The sequence below is a fragment of the Heterodontus francisci genome, chromosome 12 (assembly GCF_036365525.1).
Source record: "Heterodontus francisci isolate sHetFra1 chromosome 12, sHetFra1.hap1, whole genome shotgun sequence".
In the NCBI taxonomy this organism is placed as follows: Eukaryota; Metazoa; Chordata; class Chondrichthyes; order Heterodontiformes; family Heterodontidae; genus Heterodontus; species Heterodontus francisci.
This window is the reverse complement of record NC_090382.1, coordinates 71,807,195-71,834,136: the sequence shown is the minus strand read 5'-3', so window position 1 is coordinate 71,834,136 and position 26,942 is coordinate 71,807,195. Positions and strand designations below refer to the sequence as shown.

The following is a 26,942-nucleotide window of genomic DNA, read 5'->3' as shown; positions in this document are numbered from 1 at the left end:
CTGTTTACACTTGTGAAATGGGCACAACAGAGTCTAAAAGGGAAGGGCGGGAAAGTGGGATTAACTAGATTGCTGCTTGAAAGAGTTAGTGTAAATTCGGTGAACCGAATGGCCTCCTTCTGAGTTGTACTAGGCTATGATTCTATGAAAAAAAAAAGAGGTTCTTACTGGTCCCATGACCCATCTACGTGTACTCAGATGCCAGACTGCCATTTTTGGACACAACATATCTCATTTGTTTTCTTCAAGAATTAACAAGTATTTTCTTTTGTCTTTTTTTTTTGTAAAAGAGCTCTGCAGAGAAAATTTCTTTTTTTTCCCTCTTTAACCTGCGTGTGAATGTGTGTGTTTGTGGGGCGGGGGCGGGGATATCTGAAAAGGGAACTTTCATATTTCAATCTGTGTGTTAATGCTTTGCTTCATTACTGGATAAGTCTTGTTTTATAATAAACTGATAATATTGTTCTTTATTAAAGAAGCCTAGTTGGTGTATTTTATTCTGGGATAAAGAGTAGAGTATATGATTGACTGCATCGGTAACTGGGTAAACATTTAAATATATGTTGTGACCTGTGGAGAAGTGGAAATAGAAAAGACAGTGCATTCTTCCTGGCTCGGTCGTAACAACGGATAGTAATTTTGATGGAAAGGTCAAAAGGTAAATTCCCAGCATTACTTGGAATAAAGTAACATTTGATTAACTATACTGTATTAAAGTGCTTAAAAAATATGAGATTGTATGTCTAAGACACTTGTTAAAACTTCCCCATTCCTCCACTTGATGCTGTTCTTTCTAGCCAAGTGTCCATGACAGAATGGTACATATTGCATCATACCTATATGGATACGAGTGCTGTGCTACCTCCTCAATTGCAGCTATCTACTTGAACCTCCATTTTCTGTATTCTTTTATACACTGCTTTTTCAAATACTTATACAATTCCCTTTTAAACAATGTTTGTAGCCTCTGCATCAATAGCTATTTACGGTAACGCATATTTACGGTAAAGTTCTAATAACCCTTTGTATGAAGGAACTTCCTCTACTGCCCCCATCATTCTTGTGATAACCCCCTTGTTAATGATGACAACAAGGAAAGAAATCGTTCACTATCTTCCCTCTCAAAATCTTTCATGATTTTGAAATTTTGCAATACTCCCACCTTAACCTTCACTGTTCGAAAGAAAAAAGCTCGAATCTTTCCAGCTTTTCATTGTAACTATAACTTCTCATTTCTGGGATAATTTTCACTGTACACTTTCCATGGTCCAAGTATCCTTTTAATGGTGTTTCACAAGAAGTGCGCAGTTTTCCTGTAAATTCAACAACATTTTCTTGTTTTATATCCAATCCAATTTCTTCTCTTACTTCCCTCAACAGCCTAGAATATATTTCGTCTGTGCTTGGGGATTTATCCACTTTCAAAGATGTTAGACCCCTTAATACCTCCTCTCTCACTATGTTAATTTCATATATCATTTCACACTCGTCCCTGATCGCAATGTCTGCATCATCCCTCTCTTTTGTGAAAACAGATGCAAAGTATTCATTAAGAACCATAACAACGTCCTCCAGCTCCACACACAGGTTACCCTTATGGTCTCTAATAGGCCTTACACATTCTTCAGGTATCCTTTTACTCTTTATGTATTTATAAACAGCCTTGAGTTTTCCTTGCCAATAATTTTTCATGCCCTCGCTTTGCTTTCCTAATTTTCTTCTGCATTTCACCCCTACACATTTTATATTCTTCTAGGTTTTCTGCAGTATTGTGCCCTTGGCATCTGTCATAATCTTCCCTTTTACAAAGGTTTTAACGTAGGCCATTCGGCCCTTTGAGCCTGCTCCACCATTCGATAAAGATCATGGCTGACCTGGTTGTGGTCTCAATTCCACTTTCCTGTCTGCCCCCCCATAATCCTTGACTCCCTTGTCTATCAAAAATCTATTTAACTCAGCCTTGAATAAATTCAATGACCCAGCGTCCACTGCTTTCTGTGGAATTCTATTCCACAGACTAACGAACCTCTGAGAGAAAAACATTTCTCCTCGTCTGTCTTAAAAAGGAGACCTCTTATTTTTAAACTGTGTCCCCTTGTTCGAGCCTTCCCCACAAAAGGAAACATCTTCCCAGAATCCACTCTATCAAGTCCCCTTGGGATCTTATATGGTTCAATAAGATCACCTCTCATTCTTCTAAACTCAAATGGGTATAGGCCCAATCTGTTCAACCTTCCTTCATAAGATAAACCCTTCATCCCTGGAATTAGTCGAGGAAACCTTCTCTGAACTGCTTCTAATGCAAGTATATCCTTTTTCAAATAAGGAAACCAAAAACTGTACTCAGTACTCCAGATGTTGTCTCACCAAGATCTTGTACAGCTGTAATATCACTACCAAATGCATCTTCCCCTCCCTTCCCCTGTCAGCATTCCGAAGGGATCGTTCCCTCCACAACATCCTGGTCCACTCTTCCGTTACCCCCACCACCTTGTCCCCTTGCCATGGCACCTTCCCCTGCAATCGCAGGAGGTGTAATACCTGCCCATTTACCTCCTCTCTCCTCACTATCTATGGCCCCAAACACTCCTTTTAGGTGAAGCAGCGATTTACTTGTACTTCTTTCAATTTAGTATACTGTATTCACTGCTCACAATGTGGTCTCCTCCATACTGGGGGGACCAAACCCAGATTGGGTGACCACTTTGCAGAACAGCTCCGCTCAGTCCGAAAGCATGACCCCGAGCTTCCGGTTGCTGGCCATTTCAACACACCTCCTGCTCTCATGCCCACATCTCTGTTCTGGGATGGCTGCAGTGTTCCAGCAAACATCAAGGCAAGCTCGAGGAACAGCACCTCATTTACCGATTAGGCACGCTACAGCCTGCTGGACTGAACATTGAGTTCAATAATTTCAGAGCATGATGGGCTACCCTTTTTATTTTTAGTTATTTTTTTCTTTTTTAAATTTATTTTACTTTAATTTGTTTAGTTTGTTTCTACTGTGCCTGCCCACTGTTTTTTTTCATGCTTGGAGCCAGGGCTGTTTAGTTTTCTGTCAATTAACACCCTCTCTGTACTAACACTTTGTCTTTCATCACGCCATTAACATACCGTTTGCCTTTGCTCCATGACCTTCTGGTCAGTTATTCTCTATGATCTTGTCCTATCAACGCCTCCTCTTTTGTTATCTCTTGCCCCACTCCTGCTTTACTTGCTTAAAACCTTTTACATTTCTAATATTTGTCAGTTCTGATGAAAGGTCACTGACCTGATACGTTAACTCTGCTTCTCTCTCCACAGATGCTACCAGACCTGCTGAGTATTTCCAGCATTTCTTGTTTTCATTTGTAGTAAAACGTCCCTACTTTTACATTCGATTCCCCTTGCAATAACATTCCATTTTTTTCTTTATCTTCTCCTTTAAGCCCCTTGACATCCAGGGGCTCTAGATTTGTTAGTCCCACCCATTTTGTTTAAGGGAACATACTTGCTCTGAACCGGAGCTATCTATTCCTTGAACACTTCCCACTGATCTAGCACTGATTTATCTTCAAGTAGTTGCTTCCAGATCACTTTAGCTAAATCACATCTCAGCTTAGTAAAATTAGCTTTTCCCCAATTGAGAAATTTTATTCCTGATCTATCTGAGTCCTTTTCCATAACTACCCTAAATCTAACAGAATTATGATCATTTCCACCAAGGTGCTCCCCAACCTTCCACCTGCCCAGCTTCATTCCCTAAAACGAAGTCCAGAACCAGCCCCTTTTTTGTTTGGCTTGCTTCGTAGTGGCTAAAAGGGTCTCCTGGATGCATTTTAAGAATTCTGCTCCCTGTGCCTTTCACGCTAATTCTATCCCAATTAATATTAGGGTAGTTGAAATCTCCCACTATTACTGCCCTATTGTTTTTGTATTTCTCAGAGATTTGCCTACATATTTGCTTTTCTATGTCCCTCTGACTGTTTGGGGGTCTATAGTACACTCCCACTAGTGTGATTGCCCTTTTGTTGTTCTTTAGTTCAACCCATATGCCCTCATTTGATGATCCTTCTACCATATCATCCCTCCTCACTGCTATAATTGTTTCTTTAAGCAATATTGTGATACCCCCTCCTTTTTTATCCCCCTCTCTTTCGCGGCTGAAAACGCTGTAACCAGGAATGTTGAGTTGCCATTCCTGCCCTTCTTTCACCCATGCCTCAGTAATAGCTGCATCATACTCCCACATATAAATCTGTGCTCTCAGCTCATCCGCTTTATTCCCTGGACTTCTTACATTGAAGTAGATACCATTTAGCACTGCCAAATTCCCTTACTGTCTATGTTCTAGCCTTTGTTTCCTCCGCCTTCCAATCTAGCTAACTAACTTTCTGCCTTCCATTTTCAACGTTTCTTCTCTCCCTTCTGAATCTACTCTCAGGTTCCCATTCCCCTGCCAAGCTAGTTTAAACCCTTCCCGATTACACTAGAAAAACCCCCTGCGAGGATATTGGTCCAAGTCCTGCTGAGGTGCAACCCGTCCCGGCTTGCACAGGTCCCACCTCCTTCAGATGCGGTCCCAATGCCTCAGGAATCTAAAGCCCTCCCTCCTGCACCATCTCTCCAGCCACATATTCATCAGCTTTATCTTCCAACTTCTGTACTCACTAGCACGTAGCATGGGAGTAATCTGGAGATTACTACCTTTGAGGTCCTGCTTTTCAATCTCTCTGGCAGCTCCCTAAACTCTGCCTTCAGGATCTCACCCCTCCTTCTGCCTATGACATTGAGGTCTGGAGCAGAGCAGCCATGATCTTATTGAAAGGCGGGGAGGGCTTGAGGTGCCAAATGGCCTACCCCTGCTCCTGTTTCTTATGTTCTTATGATATGGACGACGACCTCTGCTATTCACCCTCCCCCTTCAGATTCTCCTGCAGCCGCTCAGTGACATCCTTGACCCCGACATCAGGGAGGCAACTTACCATCCTGTAATCATGCCTGCGCTGCTGAAGCACCTGTCTGTTCCCATCACTATTGAATGCCCTACCACTGTTACTCTTTCACTCTTCTTCCTCCCCCTCCCCGGCAGCTGAGTCAACCCATGGTGCTGTGGACTTGGCTCTTCCTGCACTCCCAAGGGAACCATCATTCACAACAGTATTCAGAACTGAATACTGGTTGGAGGGCAAGAAGTACTCATTAGATTCCAAACCCTGCCTGCCTGGTCCTCCTTGTCCTTCTGGCGGTTACCCATTCCCTCTCTGCTTGCACATTTATAAGCTGCGAGGTGACCGCCTCCAGAAACGTGCTACCCACGAAACTCTTAGCCTCCCAGATTCCCCATAGTGACTCCAGCCGCCATTCAAGCTCTGAAACTTGGAGCTCAAGCTGCTCTCGCAGGCGACACTTCCTGAAAATGTGGTCATCCAGGCCGTGAGAAGCGTCAAGGATTTCCCACATGGCACAGAATGTGCATTCCACAAGGCTGAGGTTCCCTGCCATGCTTTTACTTTCTAGATTATTATCTGGAAACACTCACCAGCTACTCACCAATCGGCTCCTTTCCTGGTTGGAACATCACAATAACTGTTTAGCACATGTTGCTTTTGTGCTCAGAGATTTTGTTGGAGGCTCTCTCCCCCACTTTAACTCCTGGGTCACTGCGTCTAACCAGGTCCACCGCTGCCGGTGAGTCTCTCTATAATATAGATAAGCACCTCCCTGCTTATCTAATTAATGCCTCTAGACATCAGTTCTTAGGTCTCACAGTCTCCCGCTTCCTCACTCAGACTACTCCTTGTTTTGTAAAAGACCAGAACAGTACCTCTTCCCTTACTGCACCGAATTCCCTCACCCACCAAATCCCCCAAGTTAAGTTACTCTGTCGAAGCAGTACTCTGTTGAGCTGGACTCTGTGCTGCTTACTTCTAAACTCTTCCCTCCCAAATATCTGTCTCAACCAATTCACCTCTAATTTCAATTTCTGAATTTACCCACATCACTGCCAGCTGAAATCCATTTTTGTACTTCCTCACCCACTTCTGCCACTGTCCCCCATCCCATACTCCTCTCCTGACTGCCTTTGTGTAGTCCAAGTCCCAATTGAAAGGGGAAAAATAAACTTAAAACTACTAAAAGGTAAGCATTATAAAAAAAGGTTGGGACTTTCTTAATAAAAAAAAAAGGGGAATTGAAAATAAAACCTAAGTTGGCTACAAAGGCAAAACAGAAAGCCTACAAAAAAAATTCACATTACAAATTGAAAAGAGCGATGAGCAAAAGGCAGCACAGCTTTATAAAGAATATGAACTTTATTTCTGTTTTTGCTAATAGTGGAGGCTTCGTTATCTAGTCCAGTTTTCGTACAAAATTTCTTCAAAGCAATAACATTTCAGACTGGCATAAACGGGATCTCAAAAGCAGTGCCAGGCTGACCCACACCACCATCACACACAATGACATCCGCCGTATGTGGGCCATTCAGCCCCTCAAGCCTGTTCCATAATTTGATTAGATCATGGCTGATCTGCACCTTAACTTCATCTACTCACTTTGGTTTCATGACCTTTACTACACAATGGTGTGGCCCATGTCTCAGTGTTTGAAACCAGCTACACAAAGCTTTAACTAAACATCTGAAATAGTTTAGAGTATTTATTTGTCAATGATTTAGTATCCAGCTGCAAATATGTTCTTTGTAGTCTGCTGCATACCTCCAGCACTTAATACAATTCAGCTGCAAATATTATACCAATGACCAGGAGAAACACAAATTGATTAGAGAAAAACAGTTATAGTAATTGCATTAATGCTCAAGATATATGGCTGAACATACTTAGAATGTTTCATCTTCTTTCTGTTTCTGAGAATGTGGGTTGCATAGTGATTATGATGCTGTATTTTCCCTGTTAGCACATAAGTTTGAATTCAGGCCAGACTAATGGAATATGAAGTTTCTTTTTTTCATCAGCTGAAACGCTTATACGTGAAACAGGTTTGCACAGGACGTCACTCACCTGGCAGGGATCGCCACTCCAGGACTCACCCGGCTGGGAGCCCCGCTCAGGAACCTCGCTAATGGACTGGCTTGTCCTGCCCTGCTAGTTGATTTTAATATACTGTGGAACAATAATTGATTTTCCTGTGAGTATATCATAGAAAATGGTCTACACTACAAATGCTGGATACTTTTTGCTGCAGATTTAGTTATATTTGTTGAATATCAATGTTTTAAAAATCTGAAAATTAGTCTGGTGAGCACCACTTTATCTTTTTTATTATAACTGGTTGCAAATTCAACATGTATTCATTGGCTGGTGATTTATACAGGACGGTAATGTACGCTCGCCATAGAAGTTCCGAATGATCAACTGCAAGTTAATTCTTGATAAATCTGTAGCAATAAACTCTCTTTGATCAATGCTGCACTATGAAAGAATACAGGAAGCTCACTGGTAGCAGGTGACATACAAGAATAAGTAGAAACCAAATTATTAAAATTAAAATAGCATGTACCAAAGCATCATTTCAGGGCAGTATTTGATTTCTTGTAACCTGCTCAAGCATTGCAGCCATAGTTTACAGGAGACCCCACGTTTTAGATTCCCTGACCAGCGCAAATAATCTCTCAGTGAGTACCCTATCCAGCCCCTTTAGGATCTTATACGTTTCAATGAGATCACCTCCCATTCTTCTGAACTCCAGAGAATACAGGCCCAATTTACTTAGTCTCGTCATAGGACAACCTAGTGAACCTTCGCTGCACTGCCTCCAATGCAAGTATATCCTTTCTTAAATGTGGAGACCAAAACTACACACAGTATTCCAGATGTGTGCTCACCAAACTCCTGTACAATTGCAGCAATACTTCCTTATTCCTGTACTCCAGTCCCCTTGCAATAAAGGCCAACATGCCATTTGCCTTCCTAATTGCTTGCTGTACCTGCACGTTAAGTTTCTGTGCACCCAAGTCTCTTTGAACATTGGCATTTACAAGTTTCACATCTTTTCAAGGGGCTTCAGAGGTTTGTCTCCTTCAAGGAGGCAATATGGAGGTGGAAGATCATGGCTGACTGCAAGGGGAGGCCATCTAGAAAGCAACAATCGACTGCCAGGCGCGGTGGCAAAGGGAGGGCATCGCACATTGTGAGAGGAGTGAGGGCAGGTTCTCTGAACTGTGGGGGTGCAATTGCAAAGGTGGGGGGGGGGGGGGGGGCAATGGGCAAGTGCAACCTCGGCAGAGCTCGCAAATGGGAGCAAGAAGTGGGGACCGCCGACAGGAAAGGACTAGCATTTAGGACGAGGCCACCTATCATTGGCCTCATTCATCCAGGCTTCAGGGACCATACTGAAGAGGAGGCACAGCAGAGCAGGAGGGAGGACCAGGCATCTGCAGTGGCACCGCGATGACCTGAGAGCAAACACGAGGGTCAGCAGTGGCCTCCAGATGGTGGAGAAGGGCACAGAGGACAAAGACAGGTGACTCCCCAACGCGGCAGGAGATACCCTACAGAGAGGGTCTATTGGTCGAGGCTCAACTACCTGCAGATGTCCGAGAGGCAGTGCCATCGAAGACTCCACCTCTTCAGCGAGGCTGTCACTGACCTGTGTGCTATGATGCAGAGCAAGGTGTGCCCCAGGGAACTTGGTGGGAATCCAATGCCAGTGGCGCTGAAGTCACCGTGGCGCTGAACTTCTACACCTCTCGTTCCAGGGATCCATTGGGGATATGGGTGGGATCTCACAGTCAGCACACCATCGATGCATCACAGAGGTCACTAATGCCCTTTTCAGGAGGGCTGTCAACAGCGTGCGCTTCTGCATGGATCCCAACCCTCAGGCTGAGGATTTGGGGCCATTGCTGAATTCCCCCACGTGCAGGATGTCATCGAATGCACGCATGTGACCATCATGGCTCCTGAACACCAGCCAGTGACCTTCATCAACAGGAAGGGCTTCCACTCCTTCAATATACAACTGGTCTGTGACCACTGTAAATGGATCCTGCAGGTCTGTGCATGCTTCCCAGGAAGTTGCCACGATGCCTACATTTTGAGGCAGCCTCAGGTGCCAGAGCTTTTCTAGCCTCCTGCGTGTCTTCAGGGATGAATGCTTGGCGACAAAGGCTACCCACTGAGGGCACAGTTACTGATGCCTGTGAGTAACCCACACACAGATGTGGAGGTGAGGAACATCTGGTTGGTGTTCAGGAGCCTTGATGGCCACATGCATGCATTCAACAACACCCTGCACCTGGGGGAATCCAGCAATGGCCCTGAATCCTATAACCCTCTTAGCCTGAGACTTGGGATCCACGCGGAAGTGCATGCAGTTGTCGGCCTGCCATGGGACAACATGAGTAACCGTAAAGCAAGCCATTAGTCTTCTGAAGGTGAGATTCAGATGCCTAGATTGGTCCAGTGGAGCCCGTCAGTAACTCAGTGGATCTCGTATATCATGGTGGCCTGCTGTGCACTGCATAACCTGGCGCTGCAGAGACGGGAGCCGATGAGCAATAAGGATAGCGAGGAGCGTACGGTCTCCTCGGATGCAGAGGGGGAAGATGGGCAAGCAACACAGGATGAAGGGCCCAGGGACAACAGGAGAGTGGCTACGAGATCATAAGAAATAGGAGCAGGAGTAGGCCAGTCAACCCCTCACGCTTGTTCCACCATTCAATAAGATCATGGCTGACCTAATTGTGGCCTTAACTCCACTTACCTGCCAGCCTCCCATAACCCTTGACTACCTTGTAGATCAAAAATCTGTCTAACTCAGACTTGAATATATTCAGTGACCCAGCCTCCACTGCTCTCTGGGATTAACAACCCTCAAGGAAGAAGTTCCTCCTCATTTCTGTCTTAAATGGGAGACCCCTTATTTTTAAACTGTGCCCCTCAGTTCTAGATTCCCTCACGAGGGGAATCATCCTCTCAACATCTACTCTGTCAAGCTCCCTCAGAATCCTGTACGTTTCAATAAGAGCATCCCTCATTCTTCTAAACTCCAATGAGTATCAGCCCAACCTGCTCAACCTTTCCTCATAAGACAACCCTTTCAACCCAGGAATCAGTCTAGTAGCCCTTCTCTGAACTGCTTCCAATGCAAGCATATCCCTGCTTATGTAAGGAGACCAAAACTGTACACAGTACTCTAGGTGCAATCTCGCCAATGCCCTGTACAGTTTTAGCAAGACTTCCCTACTTTTATATTCCATCCTCCTTGCAATAAAGGTCGACATTTGTTCGCCTAATTACTTGCTGTAACTGCATGTTAACTTTTTGTGATTCATGTACAAGGACACCATCTCTTGAATAGATTTTCCCATGACTTGTTTAACTATGGTGGCTATTGTAGAGGTTACAGGATGGGAGGGTAACTAGTCTGAACTAGAATCTGGGCTCAAACTAGTCAAAAGCATGAGGTGATAGCCAAAGTTCTAATTTTTGCATTCCGTACACCATCAACATTCTATGTTAGCAATCTGTCGAGATTGTAATTATGCTGAAGTTTTTACTTTTCATTATACTGCAGCATTCTGCAGTCTCTCTCCATTTAATATTCTGCTTTTCTATTCTTCCCGCCGAAGTGGACAACTTCACATTTTCCCACATTATATTACATCTGCCAAATTTTTGCCCACTCACTTAACCTATCCATATCCCTTTTCAGACTCTTTGTCTCCTCACAACTTGCTTTCCTACCTATCTTTGTATTGTCAGCAAATTTGGCTACAATACACTCAGTCCCTTCATCCAAGACATTAACATAGATTGTAAATAGTTGAGGCCCAGCACAGACCACTGTGGCACTCCAATAGTTGCAGTTTGCCAACCTAAAAATGCTCCATTTATCTGGACTCTCTGTTTCCTGTTAGTTAGCCAATCCTCTATCCACGCTAACCAACATCATGAGCTCTTATCTTGTGTAGTAGCCTTTAATGTAGCACCTTATCGAATGCCTTTTGGAAATCCAAATATGGTTCCCCTTTATCCACCCTGCTTATTACATCCTCAAAGAACTGAAATAAATTTGTCAAACACGATTTCCCCTTCATAAAACTATGTTTACTCTACCTGATCGTATTATGCTTTCCTAAATGTCTTGCTACTACTTCCTTCATAATGGATTCTAGTATTTTCCCAATGACAGATGTTAGGCCAACTGGCCAATAGTTTCCTGCTATCCGTCTCCCGCGTTTCTTGAATAGAGGTGCTACGTTTGCGGTTTTCCAATCCGCTGGCATCTTTCTAGAATCTAGGGAATTTTGGAAGATTACAAACAATGCATCCACTATCTCTGCAGCCATTTCTTTTAAGACCCTAGGATGCAGGCCATCAGGATCAGAGGATATCTCATCCATTAGTTTTTCCACGTACTTTTTCTCTAGTGAGAGAGATTGTTTTAAGCTCCTCCCTCCCTTTTGCCTCTTGATTTTCCACTATTCTTGGGATGCTTTTAGTGTCTGCCACCATACAGACAGATACAAAATACTTGTACAAAGGTCTCTGGCATTTCCTTATTTCCCACTATTAATTCCCCAGTCTCATCCTCTACGGGACCAACACTTACTTTAGCTAGTCTCTTCCTTTTTCTATATTTGTAGAAGCTTTTAATGTCTGTTTTTATATTTCTTGCTAGTTTACTCTCATACTTTAATTTCTCCCTCTTTATTACTTTTTTAGCCATCCTTTGCTGAATTCTAAAATTTTCTCTATCTTCTGGCCTACCACTAATCTTTGCAGCATCATATGCCTTTTATTTCAATTTGATACCATCCTTAACTTTCTTAGTTAGCCACAGATGGTGCCTCCTTCTCATAGAGTCTTACTTTCTGAATGGAATATATCTTTGTTGAGAGTTATGAAATATCTCCTTATGAAATATATCTACTGTTTTCTCTACCGCCTTACCTTTTAACCTATTTTCCCAACCCTCTTTGTCTTCATACCCTTGTAATTGCCTTTATTTAAGTTTAAAATACTAGTTTCAGACCAAAATTTCTCAACCTCAAACTGAATTTGAAATTCTATCATGTTATGATCACTATTGCCTAGAGGATCCTTTACTATGAAGTCATTAACTAATCCTGTCTCATTACACATTAGCATGTCTAAAACAGCCTGCTCCCTGGTTGGTTCCTTTCTTTCTTTCTTTCCACAATGTCAAATATCCTTGCATATTCAGTTCTCAGCCCTGGTCACCTTGCAACCATGTCTTTGTAATGCATGCATTCGGATAAAGAGCCTTTAATTCTGTCTTTTTACCATTTTTCCATACTCTGACCTTATTTGCTGGTGCACTCTTATGTTTGTATGCTCTGTCCCTTCCTGTCACACTCTGGTTCTCATCACTCATATTGCACTATTGCTTTGTGCTTTCTCGTTAACTTTTCAAACCTCCCGTCACACGAACTCTCCCCCACCCCCAACTATTTGGTATAAAGCCCTGTCTAAAGCCCGAGTTATATGATTTGCCAGGACACTGGTCCCATTACGGTTCAGGTGAAGGCTGTCCCAACGATACAGCTCCCTCTTTCCCCAATACAGGCGCCATGAATCGAAGCCCATTTTTTCTACACCACTCTTTGAGCCACGCATTCAACTCTCTGATCTTATTTACTCTATGCCAATTTGCTCATGGCTCAGAATGTAATCCAGTGATTATTACTTTTGTGATTCTGCTTCTTAATTTAACCCCTAGGTGTTCATACACTCTCAGCAGAATCTCTGCAAGGGAGGGTGGCAATGTCCTTATACATTCGCGTTTCCTTTGATCCTACTGACAGTTGTAGCTTGACCAATAAAGACTTACCTTCTTGCAGCCATGTTGTTGCTTTCCTTCCTTCACAGAGACTGGGTTGCAACAAAGGGCCAAAGGCCTGACGGAAGAGAAGGGAGGTCAACTATGCTTTAGAAAAACAAATTATTCAACTTTACAGCAGACCCTACCCTTTGCACATAAAGGACACAATCACCTGTGATAATCCTGTGAATCTAAGTGTTGTTCTTTATTTTCTTGCGTGAAGTCCTACGAGATGCTCCCTCTGCTCTGTCAGCTATAATGGAGGCAGGCTGCTGATCTTGTTGCTTCTTGACCAGGGATGACCTGGGCTGTCGACCTTTGGATGCCGTAGGCTTGGAGGGCCCTGGCATGCTGAGGGTCAACTGCACAGAAGCAGTACCACCCTCTGTCAGCAGTGATGAAGGAAGATCTGGCATCACTGGAAAAGGGGCAGAGGAGCTGCTGCCCACACCAGGAGCACCTTGAGAGGAGCCCCCAGCTGCAGGAGGCAGCTGTACCTCCTTTCTAGCAAGGCAGACTTCTGCCTCCCTGCTCACCTGGTGGTGACTGCAGGTCCCCTATCACCCTCTCACCTTGCCATTGCTTCCTTGTGCCCATGGACAAGACGAGGGCATGTAGATCTGCATGAATGTCCTGCAGACACTGAATGCTCTGCTGGATGTGGCTCTCCATTACAGCCACCAATCTCTCAATGGAGGACGCCACTAGTGCACCAGTCAGAGACATTGCTGAGCTCAAGGCCTGGATAAATTCCTCCATTGTCCGCAATTGGGCACGCATTGCCTCTGGTATCTCTCCCAGATGTTGCCAAACGTCTCGCTACAGCTGCAACATTTCCCGTGATGCTGCTGACACCAGAGGCACATCATGAGCCTGGGGCTCAGCATGAGTCTGGCCTCCCAGAGTCCTCCGACTGTCAAAGGCCTGAGCAGTCATAGTCTCTGGCAACTGCTCAGGCACGTCAGTGCTGTGCTCACCAGATTGTGTGCCCAGATCTAACCCCGTTTGCAAACCCCCTAACATGCTGCAGGGGTACGAGGTGACGATGGACCCTCTGAAGCACCGTCCTCCCCCTCAGACCTGGCAGGCTTCCCACAGTCTCAGAGGCTGTTTGAGCAGGCAATGCTTGACCTTCATGAGAGAACGGAGACATGTAAGGGTCAAGGGCTCCACTCCTGAAATAACACACAATTCTACGTGGGAGATCCATGACGGCACCGAATGCCTGATGAGCAGTATGACTCCATCGCTGCAGATGCACCCTTGAGCCCCACGGCGACCTTACTCACTGTCTTGGGAAGGTGACACTGCCTCTCCGTTAGCAATGCTCCAGCCATTCTGAGGTCCAGCCAGCTCCATGGTCTCCTCCTCTAGCAGGGTTAAGACATGGAAAATGTGCAGCCCACTGCCGGTCTTGGCCTGCTATCTCTGATTGTGTGAAAATGTCTCTTGCAGACAGAGGGAAGGAAGCTGTTGGTTCCCCAGTGAGAACAATCCCAAGACATAGGGTGGTAGTATACCAGCTGCCACTAATGGGGGCCGACAGATGCCTCCTGCACGCAAGGGTCTGCGATAACAAGCAGCCTCCTTTCAGGGCAAATTCACCATGGCTCAGTCAGTTTCCCTGCAACCCCTGACTCTTTGCCCACGTGTGGCTGGGTACTCCCTCTCCAACCAACGCAATCTCCTGCTTCGCCAGATGCAAGGCCCAAGAGGTGAAGGCATTAAGAGGTACTCACTTTTGCTGCTCGGATGAGGTCATTGAGTCGCTTGCGGTACTGGGTCCAGTTCCTTGGTGTTATCCCACATCTGCTGACCTCTTCAGCTGCCTGAAGCCAGGCTGTTCAGTTAGATTGACAGGACTCCTCATCCCACCCTCGTGAACAGAATGTGCCTCCTCTCCCTGGCATCAGGAAGAAGGCATCAGGGAAGCACGATGCCGCCCAGGGTCTATTCTCAGCCATCTCTCCATATCCTCTATGACCTTGTCCTCTCCCAGGCCTGCAGACTGTAAAATTAACAGCAGGGCTGGCAGCCCTTTAAAAATGGTCAGCTGTGTCAGGTGCAATGGATTCTCCACCTCCAAACCTGACTCTGAGCACGCAACTGCTCGGGTCCCATGCTGCACTGCCCTTAATTGGCCAGCCGCTGCTGGATTGCATGCGGCTGGTCGCATTTGCCCCCGACGTGCCGGGCACCCGTTTCCAGTCTCGACAGTGGGACCAGCAGCTTCACAATAAAATCCAGCCCTTTGTCTCAAATCTCAGCAATGAAAAGCCCAACACAAGGAGCAGAGAGTCTTTAACCAAGGAAAAATAAATTGCTCAATTGTGCAGACCCACAGGCTTTTTATTACATGGCACAGGGCTCATGGACCAAATATTGCATCACCTCTGCAACATCATGACAGAATTTTTAAGTACATGTTCAGCACACAGTTTCCACAGAATTTATCAAGCTAGGTTACGTTCTTACAGAGCATGTAAAATGAAGAAAAAAAATATTGTCAGGTCTGCCAGTGATTAGAGTAAATTGAGGTAAATCAATAGCGTTCTACATGTAGTGCACAGGCACAATATTATGACACAACGAAATATACTAGTACTTAAATAGTGCTTCATCGCATTTCAGAAATATCTCTCAGTGCATTACTTTGAAATGTTGTGCACTGCAAGATCAAAGGAACTGCAATGAAATGAATATCCCGTTAATATTGGTTGATGGAAGAATGTTGAGGGGGGACACTGGGAGAATTTCATACTCTTCTTTGAATATACCATGGATTAAAGGCCTGCTCAAGTGACAAAAAAGAAACCCGACCCGAACCCGACCACATGGGACCCGAGGCCGACCCGGCCCGAGTCCCTCCATTTTCCCCCTGAGCCCATCCCGACCCAACCCGACCACCACGATGTTCCCTTTACTTACATTCTGACTCCGAATCTGCCGGAAGCTGCAGCATGAGCAGGATGACGTCATAGAGACATTCACACGCTCACTGCGCAGACTCAGTTTCCCTGCTCAATGTCCCAGACTCGCAGCTCAGTTAAGTTTTTAACTTTTAACACTTGCCTTGCTGTGTGTGTCTGACCCGGACCTGGCCCTGGCCCGAGCCCGAGCCCAAGCCCGAACCCGGAAGAACGACCCGACCTGAACCAGACACATATCGCCAGGTCCCGTCAGGTTCAGGTCGGGTAGCAAGCCTTTACCGTGGATTCTGAATTGCTACCTGAACCAGAACAGATGGAGACAGGGCTTTGGTTTAACATCTTCTCTGAAGGACGCCACTTCTTCAGCATTGCTCTGGAGTGTCAGCCTAGCTTATAAGAAAGAACTTGCATTTCTTTGGTGCTTTTTATGTCTCCACAGGACATGCCAAAATATTTCAAACCTATTGAGTTCCTTTTGAATTACATAACCTAATACAGCATAGAAACAAGTCATTCAGGGCAACAAGTCCATGCCAGCATTTATGTTCCACCCGAGCATCCTCCCATCCTTCCACATCTGTCTCTATCAGCACAACCCTCTATCCCTTCTTCCTCATATGCTTATACAGCCTCCCCTTGAATACATCTATACTGTTGGCTCACTCACTCACTCAACCCTGTGGTAGCGAGTTCCACATTCTCACCACTCTCTGAGTAAAGATGTTTCTTCTGAATTCCCTATTTGATTTCTTGGTGACTATCTTATATTGATGGCCTCTAGTTTTGTTCCTCCCCACAAGTGGAAACACTCTCTCTGTATCTACTCCAGCAAAACCTTTCAGAATTTTAAGGACTCTATTAGATCACTCCTCAGCCTTCCCTTTTGAACAGGAGACCCAGTCTGTTCATCCTTTCCTGTTAGCAGAAATGCAAGATTATACCAATCATCCTTGTAAATGTTTTTTTGCACCCGCTCCAGTGCTTCTCTATTCTTTTTATAATATGGCAACAGTAATCCAAGTGTGGTCTAACCAAGGTTCAATACAAATTTAATATAACTTCAACATTTCAATTCTATCCTTCTAGAAATAAACCCTAGTGCTTTGTTTGCTTTTTTATGGCATTACTCTGTGTTTCTACATTTAATAATTTATGCATTTGTTCTCCCACATCCCTGTGCGCCTCTCACCCATTTAGATTCTTATTTTCCAGATAATATGACTTCCTTATTTTTATCACAATGTAATGCCTCACACTTATGTGCTGAAATTAATTTGCCAATGATATGTTCAATCTACAAGTTTATTAATGTTGTCTTGTAATTTGTTGCAGTCCTCCTCTGTATTGATTAGGTACCCCGCCCATCCCCCTGCTGAGCCCAGTCGAATTGGTGCCACTGGAAAATTTCGACATTATGTTTTTGATTCCAAAGTCTAAATCATTAATATAAATTGTGAACAACAGTGGTCCCAGCACTGATCCTTGTGGGATCCCACTTCCCACCTTCTGCCACTTTGAATAGCTAAAGTACTCTCTGGTTTCTGGCTCACAGTCAGCTGGTTATCCATTCTGCTACTTATCCCCTGACTCTGCAGGCTCTGACCTTATTCATTAGTCTATTATGTGACACCTTAATGAAGGCCTTTTGGAAATCTAAATAAATTACATCAAGTGTCAACCTAGATTCCTGGAATGAATCTTCAACTCACAACCTTCTGAATAAATTGGGAAGAGATGTTCCAAACACGAACTGAGTATGATCTGTAAGTAGGGCCCTACCAATTTCACGGTCAAATTCTACAAATTTCACAGTCACGGCATTTTAAGAATCGGGAATTTCAGGATTTCACATATTTAAATCACAAATTTCACTGTTTCACAACAAACTATGGAAATGCTCCATTTAAAACAAAAAAAAAGACAAAAGAGGTTTCTGATTTCAAATGGCATTTAGTGTATACTCAAAAACTATTGTGTAAAATGTTGACTATAAACAGGTCACATTCTTCACTCACTAAAGTCAGTAGTTGAATGTGAGCACGGAGCAACCTGCAACTGTCTCTCTCTCTCTTCTGATGAAAGATCACAGACCTGGAACGTTACCTTTGCTTCTCTCTCCACAGATGCTGCCAGACCTGCTGAGTATTTCTAGCACTTTTTGTTTTTGTGTCTCTCTTCATTGTCTGTCTCTGCGCTGTGAACACCTGTCCCTGTTTAAACACAGATGCCAGAGGATTGGAAAGTGGCAAATGTGACACCCTTATTCAAGAAAGGGTGTAAGGGCAGTCCTAGCAACTACAGGCCAGTTAGTTTAACATCAGTAGTGGGTAAGATTTTAGAAGCAATAATCAAGGGTAATATCAACAGACACTTAGAGAGGTTCTAGTTGATTAGGAACAGCCAGCATGGATTTATAAAAGGCAGATCATGTTTCACTAATCTAACTGAATTTTTTGATGAAGTAACAGAAAAGGTTGAAGAAGGGAATGCATGGATATTGTGAATATGGATTTTACGAAAGCGTTTGATAAGGTACCACATAAAAGGCTGGTTAACAAAATTGCGGCTCATGAAATAGAAGTGTCAGTGCCCAATTGGATAAAAAAAAAATTAGTTTAAGGACAGAAAACAGCGAGTCATGGTAAATGATTCCTTTTTAGACTGGAGGATGGTAGACAGTAGAGTTCCCCAAGGGTCAGTGCTAGGACCACTGCTTTTTTTGCTACATATAAGTGACTTGGATCTTGGAATACAGTGTAAAATCTCAAAATTTGCTGATGACACCAAACTTTGAGGTGTGGCAAACAGTGAGGACAACATGAACTGCCTGCAACAGGACATGGGCAGGCTAGCAGAATGGGCGGACAGGTGGCAGATGGAATTTAATACAGAGAAGTAAATGCCTGCTACCCGATCCGAACCCGACGGGACCCGAAGACATGTGTCGGGTTCAGGTTGGGTCAGGCTGCACTTCTGGGTCCGGCATTCGGGCACAGGTCGGGCCGGGTCGGACACGCTCTATCACAGGTATGTGGCTCCACTGTTAATTTAATTTTTGGACTAGAAAGGTAGTTTTGCTACAGTTATTTTAAGCTTGTGCAGATCAGCAACAAAGTGAAAAACAGAAGGTAAGTTAACTGATAGTTGGGTCGGGTCATGTGCGAGAAAAAAATGGAAGGACTTGGACCGGGTTGGGCTCGGGTCGGATGTGGTTCTGTCCGGCTCGGGTTGGGTTTTTTTTTTGCAGACCCAAGCAGGCCTTTACAGAGAAGTGTGAGGTGATGCATTTTCCAGAAGGATAGGGTGAGGCAATATAGACTTAATGGCGCAGTTTTAAAGAGTGAAACAGAGGGACCTGGCGTTGCATGTGCATTGATCTTTGAAGGTGGCTGGGCATATTGAGACAGTGGTTAGTAAAGCATAAGGGATCTTGGGCTTCATAAATAGAGGCATAGGGCTGAATTTAATTCTCCTGCTGCCGGGAGTGGTGGCGGGCGGACAAAATGGCAGCCCGCCTGCCGCCACAATCTAGCATGCGGCGGCTCATCTGCATACGTTGGACAATCCACCACCCCCCCCCCAATCACATGGCGGGGGCGGGCTCTGCTTCGCTGCCAACAGCGTCAACTGCCTTTATGCAGGCACTGGTGCCATTTTTAAACTTCAGAATGCTTTGGTGCAGAGGGATCTGGGTGTCCTCATGCATGAATCGCAGAAAACTAGTATGCAGGTACAGCAGGTAATGAGGAAGGCAAATGGAATTTTGGCATTTATTGCTAAAGGAATAGAGTAGAAAAGTAGGGAAGTGCTGCTGCAGCCGTACAAGGCATTAGTGAGAGCGCACCTGGAGTATTGCGTACAGTTTTGGGCCCCTTACTTGAGGAGGGATGTAGTTGCATTGGAGGCAGTTCAGAGGAGGTTCATTAGATTGATTTGAGAGATGAGGGGTTTGTCTTTACTCTCTAGAGTTTAGAAAAATGAGAGGAGATCTAATTGAGGTATATAAGATGATTAAGGGGATTGACAAAGTAGACGTAGAGAGGATGTTTCCTCTTGTGGGGCAATCTAGAATGAGAGGTCATAGTTTTAGGATAAGGAGTGGCAGATTTAAAACAGAGATGAGGAGAAATTACTTCTCTCATAGGGTTGTGAGTCTGTGGAATTCACTACCCCACAGTGCGGTGGATGCCGGGACACTGAGTAAATTTGAGGAGATAGACAGATTTTTAATGAGCAATGGGTTGAAGGGTTATGGAGAACAAGCAGGAAAGTGGAGTTGAGGCCGAGATGAGATCAGCCATGATCGTATTGAATGGTGGAGCAGGCTCGAGGGGCTGAATTGCCTCCTCCTGCTCCTAGTTCTTATGTTCAGTGCGGTGTCAGATGCTCTCTTTCTGCTGCGAAGGCTTTCAGACACTAAGTGGCTCTGAACCGTAGGCTGCCTTGTGTGATCCAATGAAACATTGCAACCTGTACAAAACAGTAAACCACCACTGACATGCAGAATTTGGCTTCCAAATTCTTTCACATGATGTGCTGCAATAATGTTGTAGCTGTTTTTGATTTGCTTATTCTAGCATTCTCACTTGTCTGCTAACACTTCAGACTGCTACTCTCAAAACTGCATCGGAAGCTCTCCCTCATCAGCGAGTTGAGCCTTGCGTCAATCAGTAAAATACACCAAGTTCGCAAAATGGCCGATTTCACGGAGGACCCAAGATTTCACAGTCCATGACGCATTTTTCATGACCGTGAATTTGGTAGGGTGCTGTCTATAAGAAACAGCCTAAAAATCTCTCCACATATTTTTTGTTCTCTGACATTCTTTTATCAGTCTGAATTTAATTGAAAATGGACACAGACTTTTTTTTACATGCAGAAGTATCAAAGTTACAACTATATTAATAACTTCCAAATGGAGTTCTTCTAATTACAATAACTGACAACGCACCATATAAATGAAGTAAATTGAAATATAATGGCTCATCTGAATGATGGCACCTCCAAGAATGCAGCACTCCCTCAGTACTAAACATAAATGTTATTTATCAGCTAAAAATTCTGAATAAGGTTCTGGCCTTGAAGTAAGGCTGCTGTCAACTGAGCCAAGCTGACAATGTTACAAAGTATTAACAACACAAACAGGTCATTTGGCCTAAAAGGTCCATGTTGTTATTTGCTATAACATACTTAAAACACACTTATACCAAGACAAGTAAATATACATATTGACAACAATGAATAAAGTTACTGGCTTATTGTCATAACATTGCACTTGCTGCTCTCAACCGAACTGAACTTTAGGTTTAATAAAAAATAATGTTTACCTGCTCTGCACCTTCTGGAAGGAAGCTCTGCTACTTGATTCCAACGATCTTCTTTAAAGTCGTAGCACTCTACACTTCTTATAGCTTTAGGTGCCTGACCACCAACTACTATCATAACCTGCAACCAAAAACAGCAGATCTGCATTACAACTCAAATATTATCAGCATAGCTTCCTGGTTATGGAAATAATTTGATTTTTTTCATGTTGGTTGTTGAAAGGTGCCTCTAAAAATTTAGGTCTTAAAACCTGAATCAAAATCTGCAGCAATTACAACTTTTTGGTTCATAGGTTAGGCGGCCACTCAAGTTGTGGGACTGTGAGGTGGGAAGCTGTAAAGGGAAGATCTCCAGAGGAGATGAGGTCAGTGACAGTCCTGGAGACAGTGGCTTGATGTTCATTGGTGGGATCACAGTCCGGGATAGGTAGGAAGAAGTGGCTGAGAGTTAGCACCCAGCCTCTGCAAAATAGAGGTCAGTACACCAGACAACAACAGCACCACCCTTCTCAGCAGGTTTGATCACAATGTCAGGGTTAGACCCGAGGCAAGGCCGCTTGATTCTATCTAACTTCCTCTTTAAATCAGCAGGCATGCTTTCCACCAATGTTCTGCCATACATGCCAATCGGCAAAACTCAGAAAAGCTAATCAACAGCTGCAGAAAGCTGACGCAGCCCCACAAAAAAGCTAATAACTCTAAAAATAATGTACAACTGAAAATTAATCCTAATTAACCCCTCCCTCTGGCATCCTACCCGTTCTTGATCTTTTCATTAAGAACTGTTGGCATGACATCGGCAATCTTAATTTCTCCGCTCCCCTTACTCACTCTAACCTGTCTCCCTCGGAACTTACTCCGTTCTCTGGGGTGCTAACTCTCAGCCACTTCTTCCTACCTACCCCTGGACTTGACCCCACCAATGAACATCAAGCCACTGTCTCCAGGACTGACACTGACCTCATCTCCTCTGGAGATCTTCCCTTTACAGCTTCCGACCTCAGTCCCACAACCTCAGACAGCCCGCTTTACCTCCTTCCCAAAATCCACAAACAGGACTATGCCAATAGACTCATTGTTTCAGCCTGTTCCTGCCGCATGTGATTTATTTCTTCCTATCTTGACACTATTTTTTCTTCCCGGTCTAGTCTCTTTCCACTTACATCCATGACTTTTCTGACGCCCTACATCATTTCAACAATTTCCAGTTTCCTGGCCCTGACTGCCTCCTCGTCATTGTGGATGTCCAATCTCTCTACACCTCTATTCCCCCACCAGGATGGTCTGAGGGATCTCTGCTACTTCCTTGAACAAAGGCCCAATCAGTCTCCATCTACCACTACACTCCTCCGCCTGGCTGAACTTGTCCTCACTTTGAACAACTGCTACTTCAACTCCACTCACTTCTTCCAAATAAAAGGTGTTGCTATGGGTACCCGCAAGGGTCCCAGTTATGTCGGTCTTTTTATTTATTTATTTAGAGATACAGCACTGAAACAGGCCCTTCGGACCACTGACTCTGTGCCGACCATCAACCACCCATTTATACTAATCCTACATTAATCCCATATTCCTACCACATCCCTTCAATTCCCCTACCACCTACCTACACTAGGGGCAATTTACAATGGCCAATTTACCTCTCAACCTGCAAGTCTTTGGTTGTGGGAGGAAACTGGAGCACCCGGCGGAAACACACGCGGTCACAGGGAGAACTTGCGAAGTCCGCACAGTCAGTACCCAGAATCGAACCCGGGTCGCTGGAGCTGTGAGGCTGCGGTGCTAATCACTGCGCCACTGTGGGGTATGTCGAACATTCCTTGCTCCAGTCCTACTCACGCACCCTCCCCAACTCTTTTTCTGGTACATTGATGACTGTTTCATGCTCCTGCCCCGAACTGGAAAATTTCTTCAACTTTGCTTCCAATTTCCACCTTTCTCTCACCTTCACCTGGTCCATCTCCGACACTTCCCTTCCTCGACTTCTCTGTTTCCATCTCTGGGGATAGGCTGTCCACTAATATTCATTATAAGCCCACCGACTCCCACAGCTACCTCAATGACATTTCCTCACACCCTGCCTCCTGTAAGAACTCCATTCCATTCTCCCAGTTTATCCATCTCCGACGCATCTGTTCTGATGATACTACTTCCGACAACAGTGCTTCTGATATGTCTTCCTTTTTCCTCAACCGAGGATTCCCCCCACTGTGGTTGACAGGGTCCTCAACCGTGTCTAACCCATTTCCCGCACTCTGCCCTCAACCCTTCCAGAACTGTGACAGGGTTCCGCTTGTCCTCACTTTCCGCCCCACCAGCCTTCATGTCCAAAGGATCATCCTCCGCCATTTCCGCCACCTCCAGCACGATGCCACAACCAAACATATCTTCCCCTCCCCTCGCCTGTCAGCATTCTGAAGGGGTCGTTCTCTGCTCAACACCCTGGTCCACTCCTCCGTCACCCCCCAACACCTCGTCCCCTTTTCACAGCACCTTTCCATGCAATCACAGGAGCTGCCCTTTTGCCTCCTCTCTCCTCCCTATCCGAGGCCCCAAACAGTGATTTACTTGTACTTCTTTCAATTTAGTATACTGTATCCAATGCTTAGAATGCTTTTGCCTCTACATTGGGGGGACCAAACGTAGATTGGGAGACCACTTTGCGGAACACTTCTGCTCAGTCTGCAAGAACAACCCCGAGCTTCTGATTGCTTGCCATTTTAATTCATCACCCTGTTCCCATGACAGCATCTCTGTCCTTGGCCTGCTGTCCTGTTCCAGTGAACCTCAACGCAAGCTCAAGGAACAGCACCTCCTTCTGATTAGGCACTCTACTTCTGGACTCAACACTGAGTTCAACAATTTCAGAACGTGACTGCCTTTTTATTTTATTCCATTTCTTAACCTGTCTTAAACTTGTTTTTCTGTTTTTTTTGTTTTTGGACAGAGCTGTTCGTTATTCTGCCATTAACACTCTCTCTGGACTAATGCTTTGTCTTTTCATACAACTATTAGCACTCCCTTTGCCTCTGTTCTATGACATCTTTGTCATTTAACTTCTCCTGCCCTATCACACACCTTCCCTTTCGTTCTTCTTCACCACCCCGCACCCCCCACCCCCCGCCCCCAGGCCCCGCTTTTCGCCTGCTCAACGTCTATTACATTTCTAACCTTTGCCAGTTCTGATGAAAGGTCATAGACCTGAAACATGTTTCTCCCTCTATTGACCTGCTGAGTACTTCCAGCACTTTGTTTTTATTTCAGATTTCCAGCATCCGCAGTATCTTGCTTGTATTATAAACAGCAAGAAGAGGATCTGCAACAGCAGCTTCAACAACCAAGACAAGTGGCAGCTGTTAGAAGACAGCTGTTTATTGGACATCTGTGAAGACCAGTGAATCAGGGGGCTTTACTTCACCTTGCCAGAGCAAAACAGTATGTTATCTTTCCAATGGACACAGACAGAGTGAGAACACTCTGGGATTTGCAGCCATTACCTACTTTCTTCATGTCTTGGGCATAATAGACTGCACTCAACATAGAAAATAGGAGGAGTAGGCTATTCGGCCCTTTGGGCCTGCTCCGCCATTCAAAAAAGATCATGGCTGATCATCTAATTCAGTACCCTGTTCCCGCTTTCTCCCCATATCCCTTGATCCCTTTGGAATTTAGAAATATATCTATCTCAAGTACCTGTCAGGTTAGCAGAAAGTGAATGAGCAGCTCTGTCAACAAGAAAAACTTCCACTCCAAAGATGCCTGAAAAAGGTATGATTTTCTCCTAATTATAGATTTCCTTTCCTCCCCTCACCTCCACAGTTTATCAGTTCTCTGACAGCCCATTTGAAATTCATCCATCAACATGAACTAATGTCATATCATTCTGCACTGCAATACACTGGCGAAGGCACACGATGTACCACCAACTGGTCTTTCAGCTTTTCATAGTGCATATTACTAAATCAAACAACAGTAATAAAGAACTGAATAGTGGAATAGCATAATCATTTGAAATCAGAGGCTCCTAATCCTTGAACATAGCTTGAACAGACAGAACACAGATCTTGCATTGGAAATGTAGCGTCTCAAGTGACATGCTATTTCCCAGAGGAAAGAAATCACAGCTCAAAGCTTACTCTCATGATTAACATTTAAGTGATCCAGCAAAATTTGATGTGAGGCTATTTTCACTGTGGGGTTTCAGTTGATGAAAGTTTTTTCTTTCGTAATTTGGATTAGCTTTTTTAGCCAACAAACATATTTAAATTAAATTTCTTCTCAACAGTTCTTCTACTCCTTCCCCAAAATGCCATGTAAAAACAAATGACCAAGAAACCAAAATTAAATTTCCAAATTCTTTTTCTTATTCCATTGGCCAAGGTTGTCATGGAGAATGCCAAAGACTTGCTTTCACATGTCTAACAATACTGCTCAGAGGCAAAAACAACCAGATTTCTCAGATTATTGAAATACAGCTTGTACTGTGAAATTTGTTCTGAAGTATATTTGGCATTATGTAAACCATTGAACAAATATAAAATATATACATAATCTCCTGAAAGTGAGTGTACAGGTAAAGGCACAAAAAAGGACATAAGAATTATTTTTATAACTAGTAGCATTGAATAAGAAAAAACAAACTAGTATTTGTATAGCACCTTTCCCAACCTCAATACACTCAAAGTGCTTTAAGTACTTTAAGTGCAATGAAGTACCTTTGAAGTGCAGTCACTATTGTAATAGAGTGAAACGCAGAAGCCAATTTATGCACAGCAGTGAAACATTAACAAAATATAATACCAGATAATCTGTTTAATGATTTTGTTTACGGGACAAATATTGACTCCCCTTCTCAGATGGGGCTTCGGTTTAATATTTCATCCGAAAGATGGTACTTTTGACAATGCGGCACTCCCTCAGTATTGCACTGAAGTATCAGCCTTGACTCTACTCCACAATCCATCAGGCAAATGGGGAATAAGACTACAGCACTGGTACCCTTGCTCTGAACTTCTGTGCCTAGAATTCAAAAGTTACTAAAAACTGTAATGATGCCAATACTACCGAACACAAGACTCGTACTGTTACTCAGGATATGACAGTAATACTGCTGACCTCGGAATGTGGTACCAGCCAGGCAAACCAAGCTCTTTATCGTGCAAGGATAACTGGAATTGAAAGTAAACAACTTCCAGACCAATCACTTAAAATGTCAATCCAGAAAGAAGCTGTGAGTTGGAATCAACGTTATAATCAATTAATTTTCTATAAAGTATTGCTTTAAAGATAAGCAAAGTTAATTAATTAGGCCATTCATACTAATCTGAAATGCACATTATCTCTTTGAAATACTGAGTACCAGAATTCAGTAAAATCTCAATCAGACCCCATTTCAGAAATATGATGCTGTGTATACACCCCGCACTTCCACCATCCCACAAAGTCTTGGAAAAATTACTAAAAGCATAGCCCCAAATTTACCAGCTATTTCCAATGTACTTTAATTGTAGCATCAAATCATAGAATGATTACAGGATAGGAGGAGATCATTTTGCCTATTGTGTCCATGCCGGCTCTCTGCAAGAGTAACTCCGCTAGTACCATTCCCCTACCTTTTCCCTGTTGCCCTGCAAATTTTCTTTTCAGATAATTAACCAATTCGCTTTTGAAAGCCACGATTGAATCTGCCTCCACCACACCCTCAGGCAGTGCACTTCAGATCGTAACGAGCTGCTGCGTAAAAAAGCTTTTCCTCATGGGGCCTTTGGTTCTTCTGAATTGTACCTTAAATCAACCTTTCCGCCAATGGGAACAGTTTCTCCCTATCTACTCCGTCCAGACCCCTCATGATTTTGAACAGCTCTATCAAATCTCCTCTCTTCTCTCATGAGAACAGCCCCAG

General features: G+C 44.1%; 1 protein-coding gene across 13 annotated transcripts in view; it reads right to left on the bottom strand.

The window, feature by feature from the left end:
* LOC137375917 (kelch-like protein 3) overlaps positions 1-26,942 on the bottom strand; it is a 193,687-nt gene that overhangs the window by 23,358 nt on the left and 143,387 nt on the right. For all 13 annotated transcript variants that reach the window (XM_068043609.1, XM_068043599.1, XM_068043612.1 and 10 more), the window contains one exon: positions 21,044-21,161. In XM_068043609.1, coding sequence (XP_067899710.1) covers positions 21,044-21,161 — 118 coding nt within the window. The remainder of the gene's footprint in view (positions 1-21,043; positions 21,162-26,942) is intronic.